The sequence below is a fragment of the Chiloscyllium plagiosum genome, unplaced genomic scaffold, assembly GCF_037043375.1.
Source record: "Chiloscyllium plagiosum isolate Xiang-an unplaced genomic scaffold, Cpla_swu_hap1 HiC_scaffold_8, whole genome shotgun sequence".
Lineage (NCBI taxonomy): Eukaryota > Metazoa > Chordata > Chondrichthyes > Orectolobiformes > Hemiscylliidae > Chiloscyllium > Chiloscyllium plagiosum.
The window spans coordinates 24,532,068-24,555,447 of NW_028270146.1; the positions used below are offsets into that span (position 1 = coordinate 24,532,068).

The 23,380-nt window shown below is 43.6% G+C and overlaps 1 protein-coding gene across 2 annotated transcripts in view; it reads left to right on the top strand.

The window, feature by feature from the left end:
* Positions 1-2,351: 2,351 nt before the first annotated feature.
* ccdc85ca (coiled-coil domain containing 85C, a) overlaps positions 2,352-23,380 on the top strand; it is a 262,047-nt gene continuing 241,018 nt past the window's right edge. Inside the window, exon 1 of one of the 2 annotated variants that reach the window (XM_043697135.2) lies at positions 2,352-4,839. In XM_043697135.2, coding sequence (XP_043553070.2) covers positions 4,128-4,839 — 712 coding nt within the window. In that variant the 5' untranslated portion in view covers positions 2,352-4,127. The remainder of the gene's footprint in view (positions 4,840-23,380) is intronic. The other variant, XM_043697133.2, reaches the window with a different exon arrangement.

Genomic DNA, 23,380 nt, shown 5'->3' on the forward strand with positions numbered 1-23,380 from the left:
GATGAACCCGAAAAAAAAACAAGGTCAGGTTTTGGTCAGGATTTCTTTGAACTGGTAGGAAGGGCACATCTGACTGAAGGGGAGGAGAACGAAAACTGGAGATGACCCCGACAGTCCAGGCGAGACCCTTGATTACATATGAATCATTCATTTAACCCTTTGTTTTGCCATTCAACGAGATCATCATGGATAGAGTGTGGCGAGGTGATGGTATTATCACTAGATTATTAATCTGGAGACCCAGGTAATGTTCTGGGGACGTAGGCTCCAATACCGTCTCAGCAGATGGAATCCAAACTCGACAAACATCTGGAATTAAGAGTCTAATAGTGTTATAGAGTCATGCAGCCCTGCTAATGAATTGATGTCCTTTAGGGAAGGAAACTTACCCAGTCTGGCCTACATGTGACTCCAGTTCCACAGCAATGTTGTTGCCTCTGGATTGAAGACTACCATATCCAGCCTCTAGGACACTGAAGCTGAGAATGGTCCACGTTTGAAATTATCTTTTAAAATAGATATTTTAGCAAGGCAGACCTGTACTGCCAGGATGGCTATCTTTGTTGAGCTTTTAACATTGTAGGGTTTGTTGCAATGCTAAAAATGTTGTTAAATTCTCAAGTGTGAACTGGAGATTCAATCAAACTCAGAGAATTGGGCAGAATAACATAAAGAGGCAATACTTTCTTGTAATTATGACTTGGAGGTGCCTGTGTTGGACTGGGATGGATAAAGTTAAAAATCACACAACACCAGGTGGTTGACAACTACCTGATGAAGGAGCAGCGCTCCGAAAGCTAGTGCTTCCAATTAAACCTGTTGGATTATAACCTGGTGTTGTGTGATTTTTAACTTCTTGTAATTAGTTCATCTGCGCGGATGTAATTAAGATGAATAAACACTTCAACACCCTGAGCAGTGAATTTACCATTTCCCTACGTTCTGTCTGGTTCAGGCCGGGAATCATAGTCTAAAATATTACCATTCCGCCCACTGTTCCCGTGCTGTCCCTTAGCAAACTCGATGGCAATAGATTGGATCGCTTGCTCCCTTCCTTTCGTCCTGCCTTCCTCATCAAGTGGTTATTCAATTCCCTTCAATCTACTTGGAATGTCGTAATGAGTGGTTGTGGGGAAAGAAGGGGTCACCTCCTCCTCCTCCCAACCCAGAACCGTCAGATGCAAATAACGTCAGCTCAAATCCTGCCTTGATATCACATTTGGACCCGCGAATGCGGATTTCCCCCATTGGTTTTCCATCAAGCTCCCTCGAAGTAAGACAATATTGAAGCATATTTCGGTGGCGCATGAACAGAGGAATGCTATCCCTTAATTTGAAATTCTACAATGTAGACACTGATGGTTACACGTCTTGAATGGAAGGGAACCCGCCCGAATTCTTGGGGGGGTGGGGGGGAGAATCAAATTTTGGACATAAACCTGTGACAACCCCGACAGAGCAGCAAAAGTTGAAACAAATCATCCCCAGGCAACAGTTGGAAGGTGAAATAGTGAGACCGGACTTCCTACCCTCCCCCATTCTTGTTCAAAGGTTTCAAAAATGTCAAGTCGAAACAGCAAAGTACACCGCGGAATGTTGTCGGATCTAGGGGGCGGGGGAAGTGGAGAGTCCGGTTTCTGTTCACACCATTTCCTTTCCTGTGACTGAAGGAAACACGACTCACGAGGTGAACAATATCCCGCTGAAAAGAGAGAGCGAGAGAGAGGGGGAGAAAGAGAGGCTAGTCGTGTTAATTACAGCCTCTTACCTCCCGCAGAGTTTCAGTCTCTTCCCAAAGACATGGAATAATCATTGAACTATGACCTCGAACTTTACAAACGAGTTGATCTTGGTAAATCAGATTTGTTTTTTGTTATTTATTTGTGGGATTTGGGTATCGCTGGCTATCATTTAGTGTCCGTCCCTAGTTGCCCTTGAGAAGCTGCGTTCTTGAACCGTAATCACCTGACGATGGTGCAGTGTACTTCCAAATAAACCTTTTGGATTATAACCTGGTGTGGTCTGATGTTTAACTTTGTCCTCCCAGTCCAACAACGGCACCTCCACATCATCATCTCGACCAGACACACAATCGTTCTGAAGAAAGGTCACAGGACCCGAAACTCTTTCTCTCCACAGATAGAGTTTTTTTCAGGTCTGAAGAAGGTCTATATCTCTCTCCACACATGTCGCCAGACCTGCTGAGTTCCTTCAGCATTCTTTTTTCCAAGTTCAAAAATGTACTTTATTCATACATGATCTCTAACTAAAGACAACAAGTCCACAGCAGGAACAAAAACAGAAACTGCTAGGAAAACTCAGCAGGTCACTGGACTGGAAAGGTTAATGCTGTTTTCTCTCCAGACCCGCAGAGTTTTCCCAGCAATTTTTTTGTCTGATTTCCGACATCCGTAGTTCTTTTTTAACAACAGTTCTGCAGAAAATACAATGGAATTTTGACATTTTTCCTTCAAGCTTTAATCTCACTGCATCAAAAAGAGACATTTTCTAAACGCGAAAGAAAATTATTTACATTCCCCTTAGGGCTACCAGGGGATGTAATTGCTGGTCTTATAACACCATTTGATTCAGGAGCAAAATTAGGCCATTTGGCCCATCAAGTATAATTGCAACATTTAAAAGGCAGCAGGATTGGTAAATGAATAGGAAGGGTTTGGAGGGATATGGCAAAAATGAGGACTGCAGATGTTGGAAATCAGAGTCTAGATTAGAGTGGTGCTGGAAAAGCACAGCATCCCACAGCAGGAAAACCGACGTTTTGGGCAAAAGCCCTTCATCAGGATATGGGCCGAATGCTGGCAGTTGGAACTAGATTGGGTTGGGATGTCTGGACGAGTTGGACCGAAGGGTCTGCTTCCGTGCTGTATGTCTCTATGACTCTATAACCCTCCTCATATTTTTCGAAAAACGGAAAGAACTGTGGATGCTGTAAATCGGAAACAAAAACAGAACTGAGGAAGGGCCGCTCGCTCCGAAACTTAACTCTGATTTGTCCCTACAGATGCTGCCTGACCTGCTTTGCTCTTCCAGCACCACTCTAATCTAGACTCTGGTTTCCAGCATCTGCAGTCCTTATATTTACATAGTCTTGAGCTTTGGAATGTTGTGTGTTACACATTGACTGGAAAGTGATTTCTGCTCCCAGGTAGTGAAGGCTGTGGACCATAAGTGATACAATTGAGTGTAAACTTCCAGTCACATGCGATAAAACGTCGCTTGCGCAGGAAGATAGAGAACCTCGACCTATATATATGCGTGAGAGACGGCAACTCCTTACAAACCTCCCTCTTTCTCTCTACCTGTTATTTTAATTCCGTTTGCCTTCACTTTGATTGGTCGGAGTGTGGAATAATTTGCACCATCATTGGGTGGCAGCTCCTCTCCTGGGAGGAGACAGAGAATGTGAGTGTGAAGGAGAAGCGAAAGTTCTTTGTGTACCGGGTATTGGTTTTGGACGAACCAGTTGCACTTTCGCGTGAGTGTGAGAAATACAGAGACACAGAGAGAGAGAGAGAGAGACACACACAAGGTGGATTACACCTGGCCCCATGTTCGACAGGGTTTCCCTTTCCCGACAGAAGTGCGCCGCTCGCTTCTCCTCTCGCCCCAGAAAAGAAAATGACAAACCGGTTTGACATCACGGTGTGTTTGTGTTTGAAGAGCCAACCGCAGGCAGGCCGGAAATCTGAGCACTGCACTGCCGGTCAGAGAGGAAAAAAAAACGCTGCTTTTTTTTTCTTGTTAAAACAGACCGACGCTGGAACTGAGCAGGGGAACTGAGATCGTTTGTTGAGGTCTTTCGCCCCTCATCGGGGACACATAGAGACAGGGGCAGTCTTGCTGTCTGTCAGACAGTTGGGGAACCCCTCTACCCCCATCTCAAGATAAAAGACATTGAAGTGACTGCCCAAGTAGGTGGAAAAAGGCGAGGGGGCGGGGGTGCAGAAGGTATTTTTGATCAGGGTCAGCATGAGCTGGTGCTGTTCCAACAGGACGAGGTTTGCAAAGTGAAGGGTTGCTAATATCGAGGTTGTTGAGAATCAGTTTTAGTTTTGCAAATCGCCGGGAGTCCATTTCTCCTTGTTTTTCTTTATATATTGGCGAAGATGGCGAAAAATTCGCCGGACGGCTCCAGGGAGGACCTGAGTAAGATCCCGGACGAGGAGTTGGTGAAATGGGGGAAGACGGAGCTGGTGAGGAGGCTGAGGAAGAGCGAGCTGGAGAGGATGAGCCTGATGCTAGAGCACGGCAACTTGATCAAGGACGTGAACAGGCGGCTGCAGCTCCACCTGCACGAAATCCGCGGCCTGAAGGACATCAACCAGCGGCTGCAGGACGACAACCACGAGCTGCGGGAGCTCTGCTGCTTCCTGGACGACGACCGGCAGAAGGGCAAGAGGCTGGCCCGCGAGTGGCAGCGCTTCGGCCGCTTCGCCGCCGCCGCCGTCTGGAAGGAGGTGAGCGCCTCGCAGCACAAGCTGCGGGAGCTGGAGGCCAAGCAGGAGGCGCTGCTCCAGGACAACCGCGAGCTCAAGGAGATCGCCCTCATGCTGGACGACGAGCGGCACGGCGCCGGCAGCCGCAGCTCCATCGACAGCCAGAGCAGCCTCACTCAGCTGAACGGCGGCTCGGCCACCCGGGACGTGGGCGACGGCAGCAGCACCTCGAGCACCGGCAGTGCCGGCAGCCCGGACCATCACCATCAGCAGCAGCAGCAGCAGCACAAGGCTGCGGACAAAGGGCCCCCTCCCACCGCCAGGTCCACCGATGACCTCTCAGCAGCCCCTCATCACAGGAGCATCCCCAACGGACTGAACGGTGAGTCCTGTTCCTTTAACCCATCAGGATTTCCCTGTGCAACCTGTCAATCTTTCCAGTGCCAACGCTCCAACCTGTTTGCCAACTTATTTTATTTAAAAGTTCAACCAGGGGATGAAGCTTGGAATCTTATTTGGTCGCAGCCACATTTTCAACTTTTCAACAACTCCCCTGATTTCTGTTGTCAAACCGTTTTAAGTTGATTTATTTTGTCACATGTGTACCTAACCTTAGTGCAAAGTTTTTTGTGTGTGTGTGACATTTTGTTTTGCTTTATTTCAAAGTTACAGCCGCAAAGAAGGTGCACAAAAAGTAATATCAGCATTAGATTTGAAATTTGATGCGTCCATTCAGAAGTCTGATAACAGCGGGGAAGAAATGGTGCATGAACATGTTGTTATGTATGTTTAAGCTTTTGTACCTTCAGGGTGATGGAAGAGATTACAACCAGGGTGGGAGGGGTCTTTGATGATGTTGGCTGCCTTTCTGAGGCATGCAGAAATGTAGATGGAGTCAATGGATTGAAAGTTTGACAACATCCCACATGCGAAATAGAAATGTACATATTAAAATTGCCAAAAAAAATTGCCCAAAGAACCGCGGATGCTGGAAATCAGAAATCAGCAGGTCTGGCAGCATCTGTGGAGAGAAAACAGATGCAACATTTCAGGTCCAGTGACCCTTCTTCAGAAGAAATGTTAACACTGCATCCTGTCCACATATGCTGCCAAACCTGAGTTTCTCCACCAATTTCTAATTTTGTTGTTAGTTGTCAGTGATGCTCTGTGGTGAGCCCACCTCACACTGAAGTTGATTTAAAAGATACTTAACATTATACAATTGGCCTGTTGAAGCAGTGAGCTTTAGTTGGGACATCATGTTACTGCTCTACAAGACTTTGGTAAGGCTGCTTTGGAGTACTGCCTTACAATTCTGATCACCCTGCTGTAGGAAGGATGTTATTAAACTGGAAAGGGTGCAAAATGGATGTTACCGAGACTGGAGAGTTTGAGTTATAAGGAGTGGCTGGGTCGGCTGGGACCTTTTTCTCTGGAACATAAGAGGCTGAGGGATGACCTTGTAGAGATTTTAAAAATCAGAAGGAGCATAGATAAGATGCATAGCCAAGCTCTTTTACCCAGTGTTGGAGATTCCAAAGCCAGAGGGTTTAACGTGAGAGGGGAACGATTTAGAAGAGACCTGAGGGCATCCTTTTCACAGAGTGGTGCATAAATGGAACAAGCTGTCAGAGGAAGTAGAAGAGGCAAGTACAATTGCAACATTTAGAAGGCATTTGGACAGCTGCATGAATAGAAAACTGCAATGATTAGAACAAGGTCAGTCTGAGAATGTGTTGCTGGAAAAGCGCAGCAGGTCAGGCAGCATCCAAGGAACAGGAGAATCGACGTTTCGGGCATAAGCCCTTCTTCCTGAAGAAGGGCTTATGCCCGAAACGTCGATTCTCCTGCTCCTTGGATGCTGCCTGACCTGCTGCGCTTTTCCAGCAACACATTTTCAGCTCTGATCTCCAGCATCTGCAGCCCTCACTTTCTCCACAAGGTCAGCCTGGTAGACCTCTTTGAATATGAGTTCCCTGATTATGGCTGTTAATCTGCTCTGATCAGGGAGCCTACAGGAGTGTCAGACATCAGGATTAGTCTGAGAGCTGGCTCTGAAGGAGTTGGATCTGTGTCAAGGACTCGCCATGTGTAAATCAAGGGTGACTTAGTGATGGGTGCATAGGAGGCTGAGGATGACCTTTATAGATATGTTAAAAATCATAAGGGGCAGAAATAAGGTGAATAGCTAAGATCTTTCACTCAGGGAAAGAGAGTCCACAACCAGAGGATTTAAGGTGAGAGGAGAAAGATTCAAAAGGGGCCTGACGGGAGCTGAGAGCCTCTGTGGAGTTATTTCAATGGCGATGAGAGTAAAGCACATCCTGAAGAAACTCATTTGCAGCAGTCATCTTTCAGTTGGGGTAAGCATTGCTTGCATCATGCTGTTATTTTCAGTGATTGATGGAGAAAATGCTACAAGGTCTACCCCAGGTTGCCATTTATCTAGATGTTGTGCTAATAACAGGGAAGCACTTAGAAAACTTGGTCACAGTCCTCAGACATTTCTCCCAGGCGGGTGTATGCCTTAAAAGGGAAAAATGTGTTTGCCAGACACTCCAAGTGACCCACTAGGGTTACGGAATCGACAAAACCAGGCTACAGCTGTTGGAAGGTAAAGTGAGGGCTATCAAAAGTTCCTCGGCTCCCACGTCTGTACCAGAGCTTAGGGTTATTCCTTGCACTGTTAAATTATTATGGAGAGTTCATACATAACCTGGCCTTCATTCTGGTAGCTTTGCATCATATCTTAAAGAAGGGTCAGCTATGGAAGTGGTTGAATAGCCAAGCCATAGTTTCAGGGAAGTGAAGAAACAGCTGTCGTCCTCTAATGTGTTGGCACACTCTGATCCCAAACGCAATCTGATATTGACATGGGATGCCTCCCCATACATTTCTGAGGTATTATAAGACCATAGGTAAAAGTGAGGACTGCAAATGCTGGAAATCAGAGCCGAGATTAGAGTGGTGCTGGAAAAGCCCAGCAGGTCAGGCAGCATCCAAGGAGTAGGAAAATTGATGTTTCGGGCAAAAGCCCTTCATCAGGAGCCCAATGGAGAGGAATGTCCAATTACGTATGCATCCAGGACTTTGGCAATGCAGTGCGTAAATACATCCAGGTAGAGAAAGAAGGTTTGGTGGACATATTTGGAGACAGGAGGTTCCACCAACATCTGTATGGGTGTAGATTTGTAATATTAATGGGACCTAACTGGGGTTTGTAGTCCTTGATAAGGACAAGGCAGTGCTGCCCTTAGTGTCAGAATAAATTCAGTAATTGTATCCCATATTTCCTCGTTAAAAAGGTGTTCCCTCTAAAACTAAGAGCATATAATTACAAGTTGGAACACCATCTGGGAGGCCAAGCACCAAATGCAGATGCGTTCACCCACCTCCCACTGGCTCCCAGTGGCAGATACATCGCCAGTGGGACCACTATTGGAAGGGTCCGTAAGGCTTTTAAATTTTCTGGACACATTTCCAGTCATAGTAGAGGACAGCATATTATTATGGGGAGCAAGACTGATTACCCAGAGTAAAGCTACCGGCTGAACTCCACCAGGGTCATCCAGGGGTCTCCAGAATGCAGATGTTGGCAAGAGGTTATGTCAGGTAGCAAGAATTGGATGAGGACATAGCCATGTTGCTGGGGCAGTGCCCAGAGGGTCAATAAGGACAAAAATTGCATCCAGCAGCTCTCCCACATTCATTAGAATGGCTGGGTAAATCTGGACTTGGTTACATGTCAACTGTGCAGGTAACTTCATGTGTTCAATGTTCTTAGTCATTGTGCATGTTCACTCAAAGTGGTTAGACGTGCATAGAGTTCATTCATCAATGAATAATAAAAAACTGCACACATTTCAAAGTGTTGGTCACAGACAATGGGCCATCATTTACCAGCAGTGAATTTGAGTATTTCCGAAAGTCAAATGGCATTCAACATATAAGGAAGCTTCAAACCATCTGTCATCCAATGGTGTGGCAGAAACAGCAGACCAAACTTTGATGGTAGGCATAAAGAAACAGTCTACAGCTTCACCAGATACAAAACACTCTCAGTTCCTATTTGATTATAGGAGCCACTTGCAACTATAGAGACAGCTCCAACGGTGCTGTTAATGGGGAGAAGACTCCATACTTGGTTAAAATCTGATCTTCTCAGAATGGGAGAAGGGTGAAACAGCACCAAGAACGCAAAACTCCACTAAGCAAGTGAGATAGTTTACTTCAGGGACGAAGTTTAGTGTAGGAACCATAGGAATGGCTCTGTATGGGTAAGAGGCATGGTCAATGTGAGGTCAGGTCTAGTGATGTATAAGATTTGGGTAGGAGTGATGGACCTGAACATGTGCATGGACATATGCAAGCTGCAAACTTGCAAATGGGGCTGGAGCAAAAACATGCCTAGCTTTTTGGAATGGTCGGGCAGACTCTGTGTGTTCTCCCTCTCAACCAATTGTTGTTGAGACCTCGGAAACTGAGATGGACTTGGTGGATTTTCCTCCTCGATATGTTTGCTGCTTGAAACAGCGAATTAATTTCTTCTGTGAAGCTCCGGGCACAAGAGGCAACTATCTGAAGTAGAGTTGGAGGAACCTGACCCGGTGCTAGAGTGCCCCAGGGGAGCTCCAAGAAAAAGAATTAGCCTATGACCTCAGATTCAGAAGAGAAGACATGGAGTGATTGTAATGAGGTCAGTCAGGTGTATCTCATAGCATATAAATTCCCTGATTGGGACTGTTAATTTGGTCCAATCGGGGAGCCCTGGCTGACAGACATACCTGACACTCTGAGAGCTGGCTCTGAGGGAGTTGGATTCATGTCAAGGACTTTCCACGTGTAAATAAAGGGTGATTGGTGAAAGGATACTGGCCTCTACGGGGTTATTTCAGAAAGGTTTGGCGGTATATGGGCTCAATGCAGACAAATTGAACTAGTTCAGTTTAGGAAACGGAATTGGCATGGACGAGTTGGGCTGATGGATCTGTTTCCACGTTGTACGACTGTATGAGTCCAAGACTCCAGTCGGTAGCCGGTAGAATTTGCTCTGAAAATTTAACTGTCTAGTTAAAACGAAGCAGCTAATTGTATCCCATATTTCCTCGTCAAAAAGGTGTTCCCAGATTTACATTTGATTTCAATGTAAATTGAAATTTCTTTCAGCCTTTCCTTGAGCCACTTTCCAATAGCCTTTCTTCCAATTGTTCAGAAATTGACCAGGAAAGGATGAAAAATAGGAATAAGGAAAAAAAAAATCATCTGCCAAATTCACTGTTTTCATAATTCACTTGGTGTGACGAAACATTTGAATATTACTGAGAAAACAGACTTGTGTGTCTTGTATCTTTCACCAGGACAGACACAGGCCGAATTTCAAAGGGGGCAGCAGTTCAAGTGACAGGTTTTTCAGTAATAGCATGTCTGAGGTTCACATGTTTTCCTTAGTGAATTTGGGAAAAGGCAACAATCTCCAATTTTGTCTGAAGGAACTGTGGGCCCAAGGGAAGTTCTTTTTTGAGAAGTCTGCATTAGCACTACCAATTCAGATTCTGAAAGCACTATACAGATGTATTGGCATCTGGAGTGAAGCAGCAATCCAAACTACTCTTTTTATTTGATGGTTTTGTTGCATTTCCATGTCAAAACAGTCAAATAATTGTCCATGTCAAATGTGACTGAATCATCATGTAACTTTTCAAATTACTGAATAGGGCCTTCAGTATGTGCTTGTGTTCTGTTTGAAAAGCATCTCGTAAGGACTTTACAAATTTAATTTCAGAAATAACACTTGTGAATTAAATCCTGTAAAAAAAAATGAACAATTTGCTAATGAAAATTTGAAGAGAAAATGTGGGATATATTCAGACTTGTAAGGTTGGTAACCTGTCAGAGATTGTTCTGAGGGATATGGCAGTGGAAAGGAAAGTAGAATTAAGATCAGTCACCAGTTATGATTGTATTGAATGATGACGCATGCTTGAGAGACCGCAAATTTTATTTCTGTATCTTAGCTTTTTTCCTGAACAACGTGATTGTGATACTGTATATTTTAGGGGAATGTTAGTTTCTTAATGGGATATGCCTTTGAAACTAACATGGTTGCAGAATTGATTAAATTATGTATAAAATGCACACACTATCACAACTGACTTATGTGGTAGTTTTGTTCTCACTTTGAAGGTCGCAGTTATGTAATTATAAGTCGCTGTATTTTGTAAGTTATGTGATGCAGGGTACACTGCTATACACAGTGTAATTGCATTGAATTGTGGAGTGATCTATTCTGACAGTACTATACCAAAATAGTTGGCCAGATAGCTCTCAAAAGATCATGAGAAATAAAAGAATTGTGTATTTTTACAATATCTTTTAAAACCATTGGACTTTTTCAAGAGATTTACAACCAATGAACAAACGTCTTTTGAAGTGTGATCAATATATTGTGATGTAGAAAGTACTGCAACTATTTGTAATGTGATAATGGCCAGATAATCTGTTTTTTTCTTACGTGGGGTGTTGGCAGAAGGAGAAACATTGTTCAGTGCACTGGGGATAATGTTGCTGCTCTTCAAAACAATGCCACAGCCCTTTTTATTTGGCCTGAGATTGCAAATGGTGCCGGTCTCAGAAGCTAGCCAATTGTGAACCATGTCTGACCTCTCTCACCCTGTATGAGCAAAAGGAAATATTAGTCACAGTTCTGAAGTTATGTTTCCTATTTCTTTAAGCCTCGAATGAGGACTGAATTGGACTCTGCCATGATTTTTGTTTGTTTCCTCCATCATCCCTTCAGTGTCAAAGATACAGGAGAGCAGACAGTTGACATTCTTTTCCTTTTTATATTGAGCATTTATGTAACACCTTTGACCATAGTGCAATTCCATAGGAGCTTTAACTACCAAAGTCGTAGACTTAACTATCTAATGGTGATATTAAGACAGCCAAACAAAAGCTTGGTCGAAGACATGGATTTTAATGAATCTTTGAAGAGGTTGTGGTGGGTGAGGAGTGATGTTGTAACTCGGGGAAGGAGTTCCATGCTGAAGGCATAACAGGCCATGAAATAAATAATACAAGGGACGTGCCAGAGGCCAGAATCAGAGGATGGCAGAACTCTTAAATGGTTATAGGGCAGGAGGCATTTACATTTATACATGGGGCAAGATCTCTGGAGTGGGCTGTTGAGAAAACCAACTTAGCACAAATTAAGATAAGAAAGGTGATTTATATTCGAGCAAAATTGTCCACCTGGTATTTTGAGTGTTGCCTATCTCACATCCCCTTCTCAGTATTGTGGGCCTGCTGTGGAAAGTGTGAGAGAGAATCACAACAACCTTCCCTGCTGATTTGTATTTGCCAAGTCTAAAGGGTTAAATATTACTAAATTGTTCCATAGTCTTTCTAGTAGCTCCATTTTAACAAGCAGCAGGAACACGAGTTTGGTATTGATTGATTTGTTGTGTTTGTCTTTATAAACATGAAATCTGTCTACTTCTGTGTTGAATCAAAACTCAGAGCAAGTTTGCCTGTTTACTTAAAATGGATTTTAATGTTTCTTTTATTAAGATGTAACTTGGGAACATGATTATTCATTTTCTGATGACCTGATGATTGTTAGATATGCTTTCAGCTACATTTGCTGTTTTTTTAGTTGTGGAGTGGTTATCTGAGCCAAAAAGACTATGATCTTATCAGCTTGTTTCCTCTAATCTTATCCTGTTTATTCCAGGATTACATTGGGCATATTCAAGTACCCGTGCATTGGAAAAAGAAACATGTCTAGTTTAACAGCAATTATCTTCCATAGAAGTGATGGGTCCTTTCAAAGTTGATATTATTGATATAACCTCATTGATTCATTAACTTTATTAACTTGTTGAGATACAGCCACTATTTGTTCACTCTTTGTATCCTGTTACATCTGTATAACAAATTTCTGCACTGTAAGTTTAAAAGAGGGTTATTGTACTTGAGTCTACAGTGTTGCATTGAAATCCAAAAAAAAATGCTGGCATCATTACAGAGCTTGGCGGGGGTGGTCTGCGGTGGATTAGTGTTGTTGACTCAACAGTTCGGGAATCTGCTGGTTGTTGTGATTTGCATCAACACACCAGTTACATTTTTCTGAATTGCATTAGCTCCATTCAGCTTAACAGAAAGTTGACAATTTGGAAATGCTGGGTTGACTCGGTGCTGCCTGCTGGATTTGGCGGTGGCCTCTGAGTCATTGTGCTGCTGGATCAGGGACCTTTTGCAAATGAGGAGGAAGGAGTGCAGCCAGCAGAACCTGAAAGGCCAGGTCTGTCAGCACACTAACTTGTGCAATTGGGAAATGGGCTGCAAGGGTTGTGTAAGTGGTTGTAGTTGTCCGGGAGAGCTGGAACAGATTGATTCATAGTTCATGAGTCTTGCCTGAGGGAGTTGGTCTTTACCAGTTCTCCAAGACTGAGGGAAATGGCTTCTTTAAAAAAAAAATCATGGGCTATGTGTTGCCCAGCACTTTTTGTTCATCCGTAATTGCCCTTTTGACAATGATGGTGAGTTGCTGTCTTTGAACCACTGGGGTCCATGCAGTTTAGAAATCTGCATAATGCTGTTAGAGAGAGAGAGAGAGAGAGAGAGAGCACTATGGTATTAGCTCCATTACAGTTGATGATATAGTTCAGAGTTAGGATGATGTGTGCTTTGGAGAGAGAGGAACCGGCAGGTGAATTGCTCCTATTTCTTTGCTGCTATTGTTCTAAGTGGTAGAGCTGGAAAATGTACATAAGAAGAATTTGAATTGACATCCAGTTGGACAGAGGGTTTTGTAAAATTCACTCATGGGCATTGCTGGCTGGCCAGCATTTATTGCCCATCCCTAGCTGCCCTTCAGAAGGTGGTGGTGAGCTGCCTTCTTGAACTGTTGCAGTCCTTGTGCTGAAGGTTGACCCACAATTGGAGGGAGTATCAGGATTTTGGCTCAAGGGCAATGAAGGAATGGCGATATATTTCCAAGTCAGGATGGTGAGTGTCTTGGAGGGAAACTTGAAGGAGGTGGTGATCCCAAGTATCTGCTGCCCTTGGCCTTCCTGCATGAAATGGTTTGGAAGGTGCTGCCTAAGGATCTTTGGTGAATTTCAGCAGGCTACCTTGTAGATAGGGTTGTTGGAGCTGCACCTAATGGGCAAGTGGGAGTATTCCATCACATTCCTGACCTGTGCTCGGTGGATGGTAGACAGGCTTTGGAGAGTCAGGAGGTGAGTTACAAGCCACACTATTCCTATTCTTGTAGCCACTGTGTGTATAAAGCTAATCCAGTTGAGTTTCTGATCACTCGTAACTCCCAGGATATTCATAGTGGAGGATTCAGTCATGCTAATGCCATTGAATGTCGGTGATACCCTTTATTGTAACATGCATTCAATATAAAATACAGTGAAACGTGTGTACTGTCGCTCGTACATAAATGCCATTCACAGAATTAAATAAAGAAAGATAACTTAAAGAAAGGCCAACTTTTCCTTCTCTGCTGCCACAGCATACCGCCGCCAGAGTCCTGCTTCGGGCTTCCCAGCCCATGCCATGCTGGAGGGAAAGTGTCCCACTCCAGGCTACACCAGCCCACACCATGCTGCAGGGAGAGTGAGCCGCTCTGGGCTACACCAGCCCACACCATGCTGCAGGGAGACTGTCCCATTTTGGGCTACACCAGCCCACACCATGCTGCAGGGAGGGTGCCCCACTCCAGACTACACCAGCCCACACCATGCTGCAGGGAGAGTGAGCCGCTCTGGGCTACACCAGCCCACATCATGCTGCAGGGAGGGTGCCCCACTCCAGGCTACACCAGCCCACACCATGCTGCAGGGAGAGTGAGCCGCTCTGGGCTACACCAGCCCACACCATGCTGCAGGGAGGCTGTTCCACTCCAGACTACACCAGCCCACACCATGCTGCAGGGAGGGTGCCCCACTCCAGACTACACCAGCCCACACCAGGCTGCAGGGAGACTGTCCCGTTCTGGGCTACACCAGCCCATACCATGCTGCAGGGAGGCTGTCCCACTCCAGACTACACCAGCCCACACCATGCTGCAGGGAGGGTGCCCCACTCCAGGCTATATCAGCCCACACCATGCTGCAGGGAGAGTGAGCCGCTCTGGGCTACACCAGCCCACACCATGTTGCAGGGAGACTGTCCCGTTCTGGGCTACACCAGCCCACACCATGCCACGCCACAGAGAGGGTACCTCACTCCTGGCTTCCCAGCCCACGCTGTGTCACAAATTGTCCTGCTCCGAGCTATACCAGCCCATGGCATGCCGCTGTCGGGGATGTACATCATGTGAAAGCAAGACTACTGCTCCAGGCTTCATGGGCTGACTGCCTGACCGTCCCTGTAGCCATGCTGCCTCTGAAGATCCGATCACTGCTCTGGAGCACATTGAGGCCATCTCCTGCCAGAGAGGTGGCTCTCTTTATCAGGTAACTTTGAGGAAAAAAGAGAAGGTAGAAGGAAAAAGGCAAAAAAGAAAGATGCAGACGATGAGGACAAATCCAGGCATAGGAGCCCAAACGCTGCCTACTCTACCACCGCAAGGGGCATTAGTTAGATAGTTATTGCTGGGTATTTGTGTGGTACAAATACTACTTGCCACTTGTCAGTGCAAGTGTGAATATTGTCCAAATGTTGCATTAGAACATGGACTGCTTCAATATTTGAGGAGTAGCAAATGGTGCTAAACATCGTGCAATCATCGGTGAACATTCCCGTTTCTGACCTTATGATGGAGGGAAGGTCATTGATGAAGCAACTGAAGATGGTTGGGCAAGGAACTATCCTGAGGAAGTCCTGCAGAGATGTCCTGGAGCTGAGATGAATGACATCCAACAACCACAACCATCTTCCTATCTTCCAGGTTTGACGCCAACCAGCTGTGAGTTTGCCCCTGATACCCATTCATTCCAGTTTTGCTCGTGCTCCTTGATGACATACTTTGTCAAATGCAGCCTTAATATTAAGGGCTGTCACTCTCACCTCACATCTGGAATTCAGCTCTTTTGCTCATGTTCGCACCAAGGCTGTAATGAGGTCAGAAGCTGAGTAGTCCTATTGGAACCCAAACTGGGTTTCACTGAGCAGGTTATTGCTGAGCAGGTGCTGCTTGCTAGTACTGTTGATGACCCCTTCCATCACTTTCCTGATGCTCAATAGGGGACTGATGGGGCGTAATTGACAGAATTGCGTTTACCTTGCTTTTTATGTTCAGGGCATATCTAGGCAAGTTCTGGAGCACAAGCCTTTAGTGTTATTGCTGGAATGTTGTCAGTGCCCTTGGCTTGTGCAGTATCCAGTGTCTCTGACCATTTCTTAATATCACATGGAGTGAATCAAATTAGCTGAAAACTGGCACCTATAATACTGGGGACCACTGGAGGAGACCGAGATGGATCATTCTTTGAGCACTTCTGGCTGAGGATTGCTGCAAATACTTAAGCCTTATCTTTTGCACTGACTTGCAGAGCAGTTCCATCATTGAGGTCGGGGGTATTTGTGAGCCTCCTCCTCTAGTGAAGTGTTTAATTGCCCACCACCATTCATGACTGGATATAGCAGGTGTGCAGAATTTATATCTGATCTGTGGTTGTGGGATCGCTTAGCTCTGTCTATCTCTTACTGCTTATGCTGTTTAGCATGCACATAGTCTTGTTTGGTAGCTTCACCAGGTTGACATGGTATGCCTGATGCTGCTCCTGACATGCCCTCCTGCACTGTCCATTGAACCCTGATTTGATGGTATTGGTTGAGTGGGGATATGCCAGGCAATGAGGATACAGATTGTACTGGAATACAATTCTGCTGCTGTTAATGGCCCATACGCCTTATGGATGCCCAGTCATGAATTGCTAGATTCATTTGAAGTCTGTCTGTCTTAGCACAATGATAGGGTTACACAACATGATGGAGGTTATTCTCAATGTGAAGGTGGGACTTCGTCTCCACAAGGACCGTGAGGTGGTTACTCTTACCGATATTGTCATGGACAGATTCATCTGCAGCTGACAGATAGGTAAGGATGAGGAATAGTATGTTTTCCCTCTTAATGGTTCCCTTACCACCTGCTGCAGACTCAATCTAGCAGCTATGTCCTTTAAGGCCTAACTGGCTTGATCAGTAGTAATGCTGCAGAGTCACTGTTGGTGGTGAACTTTGTAATTCCCCACCCAGAGTACATTTTGTGCCCTTGCCACCCTCTGTGCTACCTCCAAGTGTTGTTCAACATGGAGGAGAACCGATTCATCAGGTGAGGGAGGACTGTATGTAATAATCAGCAGGAGATATCCTTACCCATTTTGGATGTAAGTTTGCTCGCTGAGCTTGAAGTTTAATTTCCAGACGTTTCGTCACCCTACTAGGTAACATCTTCAGTGGGCCTCAGGCGAAGTACTGCTGAAAATTCCTGCTTTCTTTTTATATGTTTGGGTTTCTTTGGGTTGGTGATGTCATTTCCTGTGGTGAAGTCAATTCCTGCCCCTTTTCTTAGGAGGGTGGTAGATGGGGTCTAACTTGACCCAACCGGAACTCTATTAACAAACACATTGAGTTAGACCCCTTCTAGCACCCCCTAAGAAAAGGAACAGAAAGTGACTTCCCCACAGGAAATATCACCACAGGAAATGACATCACTAACCCAAAGAAACCCAAACATATAAATAGAAAGCAGGAAATTTCAGCAGTGCTTCACCTGAGGCCCACTGAAGTTGGTGATGGTGGCATCTGGGACATTGTCTAACAGGTATGACTCTGTGATATAACTCTGTCAACATGGAGGAGAACCGATTCATCAGGTGAGGGAGGACTGTATGTAATAATCAGCAGGAGATATCCTTACCCATTTTGGATGTAAGTTTGCTCGCTGAGCTTGAAGTTTCCTTTCCAGACGTTTCGTCACCCTACTAGGTAACATCTTCAGTGGGCCTGTTGTCCATGTTGTCCATCTCCATGTTGTCGCTAGACTAGTCTGTGAGACAGTTCTCCCAATTATAGCATTAGCCCCCAAAGTTTAGAGAGGAGAACTTAGTAGGTCAATAGTGCTGTTTCTGTCATTGTCATTACCAGTGTCTAGATTGATGCCAGATGGTCCATCCAGTTTCATTTCTTTGCGACAGAGTGGCTTCCTAGGCCATTTCATATGGTAGTTAAGTGTCGACTGTTGAGTCAGTTGGCTTTTTCCCGACAATTGAGAATGGTTTTATAGTCATTAGTAGATTCCTAATTCCACCATCTGCCATGGTGCGATTTGAACCAAGGTCCCCCAGAATATTAGCTGAATTTCTGGATTAATAATCTGGCAGTATGCCACTAGCCAAAACCTCCCTTTCTCCTTGGGGAAGAGGAAGGGATAATAAATTGGGAAGAAGGATAAAAAGAGAGAATATGACTTGGAAGACAGATAAAAGAAAGTTATGGACAGGAGAAAAAGAAATTAAGGATTAATTTTCATTTGAAAATGGTCACTGATACATTAGTTGCTCCATAAAACATTTAGCCAATTTTAAGAAATCAAATAAAACAAAGGACTGTGGATGCTGGAAATCTGAAACAAAAACAGAAATTGCTGGAGAAGCTCAGTAGGTCTGTCAGTATCTATGGAGAGAAAGCAGAGGTAATGCTTTGAGATCAATAACCCTTCTTCAGAACTGAAGAACTTAAGAATTGAAAGTTGATTTGCAATCATATTTATCAGTTTGGGAAATTAGTCCTTAAACTGAGAATTTAAGGGGGAATCGATATTAGAAATGTAACCGCATTTTAAAATTTTCTGTAACAGTATCTGTTACAAATGACATAATTTAGTAACCAGAAGAGATACATTAAGCAGTTATACGGAATGTGGTCAGTCAGCTTTGGAGCAGGAATTTAGACAATAAGCAAATGGAATATATGTGCAAAAGTATACCTGTTCACCTGCTTGAGTCTGTCAGCACCTGGTGACCTCAGTACACCTGCAACAGGTATATGCACAGTCTATTTAACCCTTTCTTTATTGCAACAATCTTTCTTAGCTCATTTGCTTGTCTAAATAATATATTTGTATTATAAATCTTCTTTAATTATTGTTCATGTACTGAGTATAGATGTAGAAAATTCTGATGTGTTCATGTCGCCAAACAATTACAGCTCACCTGTTTAGCCCATTTTGTTGGTGCTGTCTGTCTGCAGGAGCAGTTCAGCTCGTGCCACCCCCTGAATTCAAGAGAGATGGATCTTTGACAATATTTTCTGCCAGGAGTGCTTGTGGCCTTCACCTATTGAGTCAGCAAGTAATTCTTGCACAATGCTTCAAAATTTATGCAACTAGAGGTCTTTGTTTTATTTTAAATGTGTGTTTTAAATTTGGCAGAATTGATATGCAGAAACCAGGTCATTTGTCACAATCAGCAATTCCTTTCCTCAACGCAGTCATTGCAATTGGTCTCGGGATCCAATTATTGAGACTGAAGGAGCCAAGTAAAAGTAGATACTCCCTAATCAACCTGTTCAGATACTATTACACATCTGTGGAGCAAGTGGGATATGAACTTAGGTCTCCTGGCTCAAAGATAAGGACACCACAACTGCACCAGAATGGGACCCAAATTCATTAAGCTTCAACAAAGCAAGAACTGACACTTATTGAGTCTGGAACCATTGACCATTCGGCCATAAGCTTGGCTCCTGTTTCTGATGTCTAGCAGCAGCCTGCTACATTGCCAGTGGTTTACCTTAACTGTACTATATTGCGCAGGGTTGAGAGATGAAAAATGTTTACTTGAAGAAAATGCCAGAGGACAGCAAAACCCTCCTTCATTATGTCCCACTGCCTTCTGGAGAGAATCATGGAGGTAGGAATTTTCAAGTTTGCATTTGCCAAGGATCAACCTAGACATATGTTGCTTAATTTGAATTGCCGTTAACCACACTGAATTCCAACAGTGTTTGCTGCATTTAGAAAAGCTAGGCTTGGAATTGTCTCATATCAAGATGTAAATATCAAAATGAAACAAGTCTTTGCGTACTGTAGTTGTTTTATTGTCTTTCATCTCCTTCTTTCTGCTACTGGAAAGGAAAATCTATACTGGCAGTTTTTTGTGTCTGTGATATTTTGAGCTCCGGCTATTGTATTGCAGGTGAATATGATTGTCAATTTGTAATAAGCAAATAAACACAAGATCATGTAACCACTTGTTGTGGTTTTGGTTTGAGGGCCAAATGGTGAACCAGGAGACTAGTGGGTACATCGAATCGTAGAGTCATAGAGAACTCCAGCAAGGAAACAGACCTTTCGGTCCAACTCATCCATGCCAACCAGATAACCGAAATTAATCTATTCCCATTTTCCAGCACTTGGCCCATATTACTCTAAAGCCATCCAGATGGCTTTTAATTGTTGTAATTGTACCAGCCTCCACCACTTCTTCTGGCAGCTCATTCCAGATATGCATCACCTTCTGCAAGGAAGAGTTGCCCCTTAGGTCCCTTTTAAATCTTTCCACACTCACCTCAAAGCTATGCCATCTAGTTCTGGACTCCCCCACTCCAGGGAAAAGACTGTGCCTATTTACCCTATCCAAGGCCCTCATGATTTTATAGACCCCTATAAGGACACCCCTCAGCCATTGATTGTATAGAAGACTGCACAGAAGAATTTGTAGATTGACATATATTGTGAATATCATGCTTTAGTGAAAAAGAAGATGGTGAAAACAACAAGGGCGGGAGTAATGGTTGAATTAGATTTAGAGTCAGATGAGAGGAATACAAATGAGTTTTTGGAAGCTGTGTCTCTAGTAAATGGGAGAGGCAGTCTGTAAGTAGTTGGAAGGGTGATAATAGAAAAGTTCTGTATTGAGGTGAAAATAGGAATTGCTGGAAAAGCTTAGCAAGTCTGGCAATATCTGTGGACAGAAATCAGAGTTAATGTTTCACATCGAGTGACCCTACCTCAGAACCTGAGGTGAATATTGCTCAAGTAAGATTTCAGCATTAGTAAACACAAGCATCCATGTAACATTTGTAGACAAAGTCAGCTTACAGATGCCAAACGGATGGGTTTGAAATTCAACTTGAAAGTGAATAGGATATCAAGGTTGTGTGTAGCCTTGTTTAACCTACACGTGAGGACAAAGAAGGGTCTAATTTTAAATTCATTCATGTGATGTGGCACTTACTGGCAAGAGTGCATTTATTGTCTATAACTAATTACCCTTGAGACGATATTGGTGAGCTGTTGCCCTAAGTACAATTGAATGACTTTCTGGGTCATTTCAAGGGACATTAGGAGTCAACCACACTGCTGTGCACCTGGAGTCACACAAAGGCCAGATAAGATCAGGGCAGAAAATATGAGGAATCAGATGTACTTTTATAACTAACCAGTACTTTCATTGGTGATATTGACTTTTTATTCCAAACTTCACTTTCCTGAAGCTGCAGTGTGGGATCTAAATCCATGCTCATTTCTCCAGGCCTCTACTTTTCTAGCCTGGTAACATTATCTCTATGCCTTCATCTCCAATGTTTGGATTTGGGAGTAAGGGTATGGAGCTGAGCACCTAATGATCCATTGGACAATGTTTTGTCTGGCCCATGACTTGGTGTCATTTGGCCACAAAAGATTACCTTCCTTCCCATAGTGGGATTACCCCATGCTCTTTTTTGAGGTGCCTGTTAGAACTGTTCTTGAATCAGCCATTAATATTCTATCATTGTGTTCACTTTTGATTGTTCTTCATTCTTCAATCCCTTTGGTTCTAACAATTGTTCAGTGCTAAACCCTAGATTGATGTCTAGGCAAACATTGAAAACAACAAACTATTAATCTGGTGACCATGTATATATTTCCTTGACAACAATGGTTGTATTATAAAAATTACAACCTCGATGAGAATGTTACACAAGCCAGAATTATATTTTTAAGCAGGCAGTTTTCATAATCTTCAGTGGAACACTGTGGGAGCAAAGATTTACTGATTGTGCTCTCCGAGATAACCCTTTTCTATATTGTACTTTACACTTGAAATGCAGCTGATTGCACCAATGTTACACTTGGCTTGAAAGTGGAGTGGATAGTAAAACATTTAATTTTAATTGCATGTCCTCAATCGTGTAAAACACAAACACTGCTGTGGCGTGGAACATGATCGCTAATGTGGTCAGGAAAAGTGTTGCATTTGATTAGTGGTCGTGTATCTTTGTGTTCCAGTTTCAAGGCTAGAATGATAAAATTGGAACATAGATTTTCAGAATTTTTTTGACAATTGACACTAAGAACAATTATTAATCTGGAAGGACTGACATAATTGTAGCTGGATTGTTGTCATTGGTATTGTCTTCTGCCAGGCTGTCTATTGGCAGGTTTTAAACAGCCTCAAATGTGCAACATTCGTCCACAGTTAAAAGGTGCCGTTTGGGAAAGTGAAAGGTGTTTGTGAGCAGAATAACTTGTCATGTAAATGAAATTTAAAGGGAAGCATACCATTACAGGGGATATCTTTAACAATCTTCTCCAAACCTGAATAAGTAGAAAAGACAAAGAAGAGGTAGGCCAAATTGAGGGAGTAAAGTTACCTGAAGGGAGAGCCTGATATCTTCAGATCACAGGTGGGAGGTGATGTTGGTTGAGGGGTGACCTTATTGAGGTTTATAAAATCATGGAGGGCATAGGTGGAGTGAATGACAAGAGTCTTTTCCCTAGAATGGAGGGAGTTCAAAACTAGGGAACATATTTTAAGGTATAGGGAGAAAGACTTAAAAAGGATATGTGAGGCAACTTTTTTTTACACAGGTTCATGAGTGGAATGAACTGCCAGAGAAAGTGGTGGTTGCAGGTGCAGTTATAACATTTAAAAAACATTTAGCTAAGTTATTGAATTGGAAAGATTTGGAGGGATGTGCGCCAAGAGGAGGCAGGTGGGACTATTTTAGTTTATTTGGGAACATGGTCAGCATGAAATGGTTGGCCCGAAGGGTCTGTTTCCACGCTGTATGAATCTGACTCTATAACTGAGTTTGATCTGCAATAGATCACCCCATTGAACAGCAAGATTGTTTATAAAGAAGATTGTTTCACTCCTCTATTGGCCTTACGTTTATTTAGTAATTGGTGATTACTAAATCACCAGGCCAAATTGGAGTCTTACCATGAACAATCTGTGCTAAGTTAGACAACAATCTTCAAAGCTGTGTTGAATGTAGTTTTTGAGCTGTTAGTTTGGGACAGAAGTTGTTCTGGTTTATAGCTTCCCAATGCCATTCTGTGACCATCTGCACCCCCAATATAACAGATGGGAGATTATTATGAGATTTTAAAGTATGCAAGAGTTGGAATAGACTGGGTGTTGCATGGTTCTTTTTCAAGACTGTGGAATGTATTGCTGCTTGGCATTATGACTGTTGATCTTTGTGCCTATTTACTAGAGGGAAATGGGTTAGTTCTTATCAGAAGCAGAGACTGCATAATATAGAAAGTAAACGTCTTTGTAGGTGACTTTTGAACTGTATAGTTTTCTGGACTGGTTTCAATCACCGGAAGATATGGGTTGGGTGTAGGGATGCATTTCCTTCTGGTGGTTTTTGAACTGTTATTTGAATAGTCGATTTTTTTCTGAACTGAGGACTGCTGCGCGACTTGTATTCTGACTCTAGGAGTTAAGATATTCCTGTTTTCTATGCATAGTGTCAAACTGGAAGGAGAGAAATCTGCCTTTATTCTACCCCTGCACGAACCATGTTCCTTGCCCCTCAAGTGTCAAAAGACTTCACTTTTTTAAAGAAATCTGAAATTACAATCATGCAAAATGTAGGTATCACCTCGATATTCTATTCTAAGGATCAGCTGAGGCTTCAATTCTAAGTGTGTGATTATGAAATTCAATCTAGATGTAACACACCTTGTT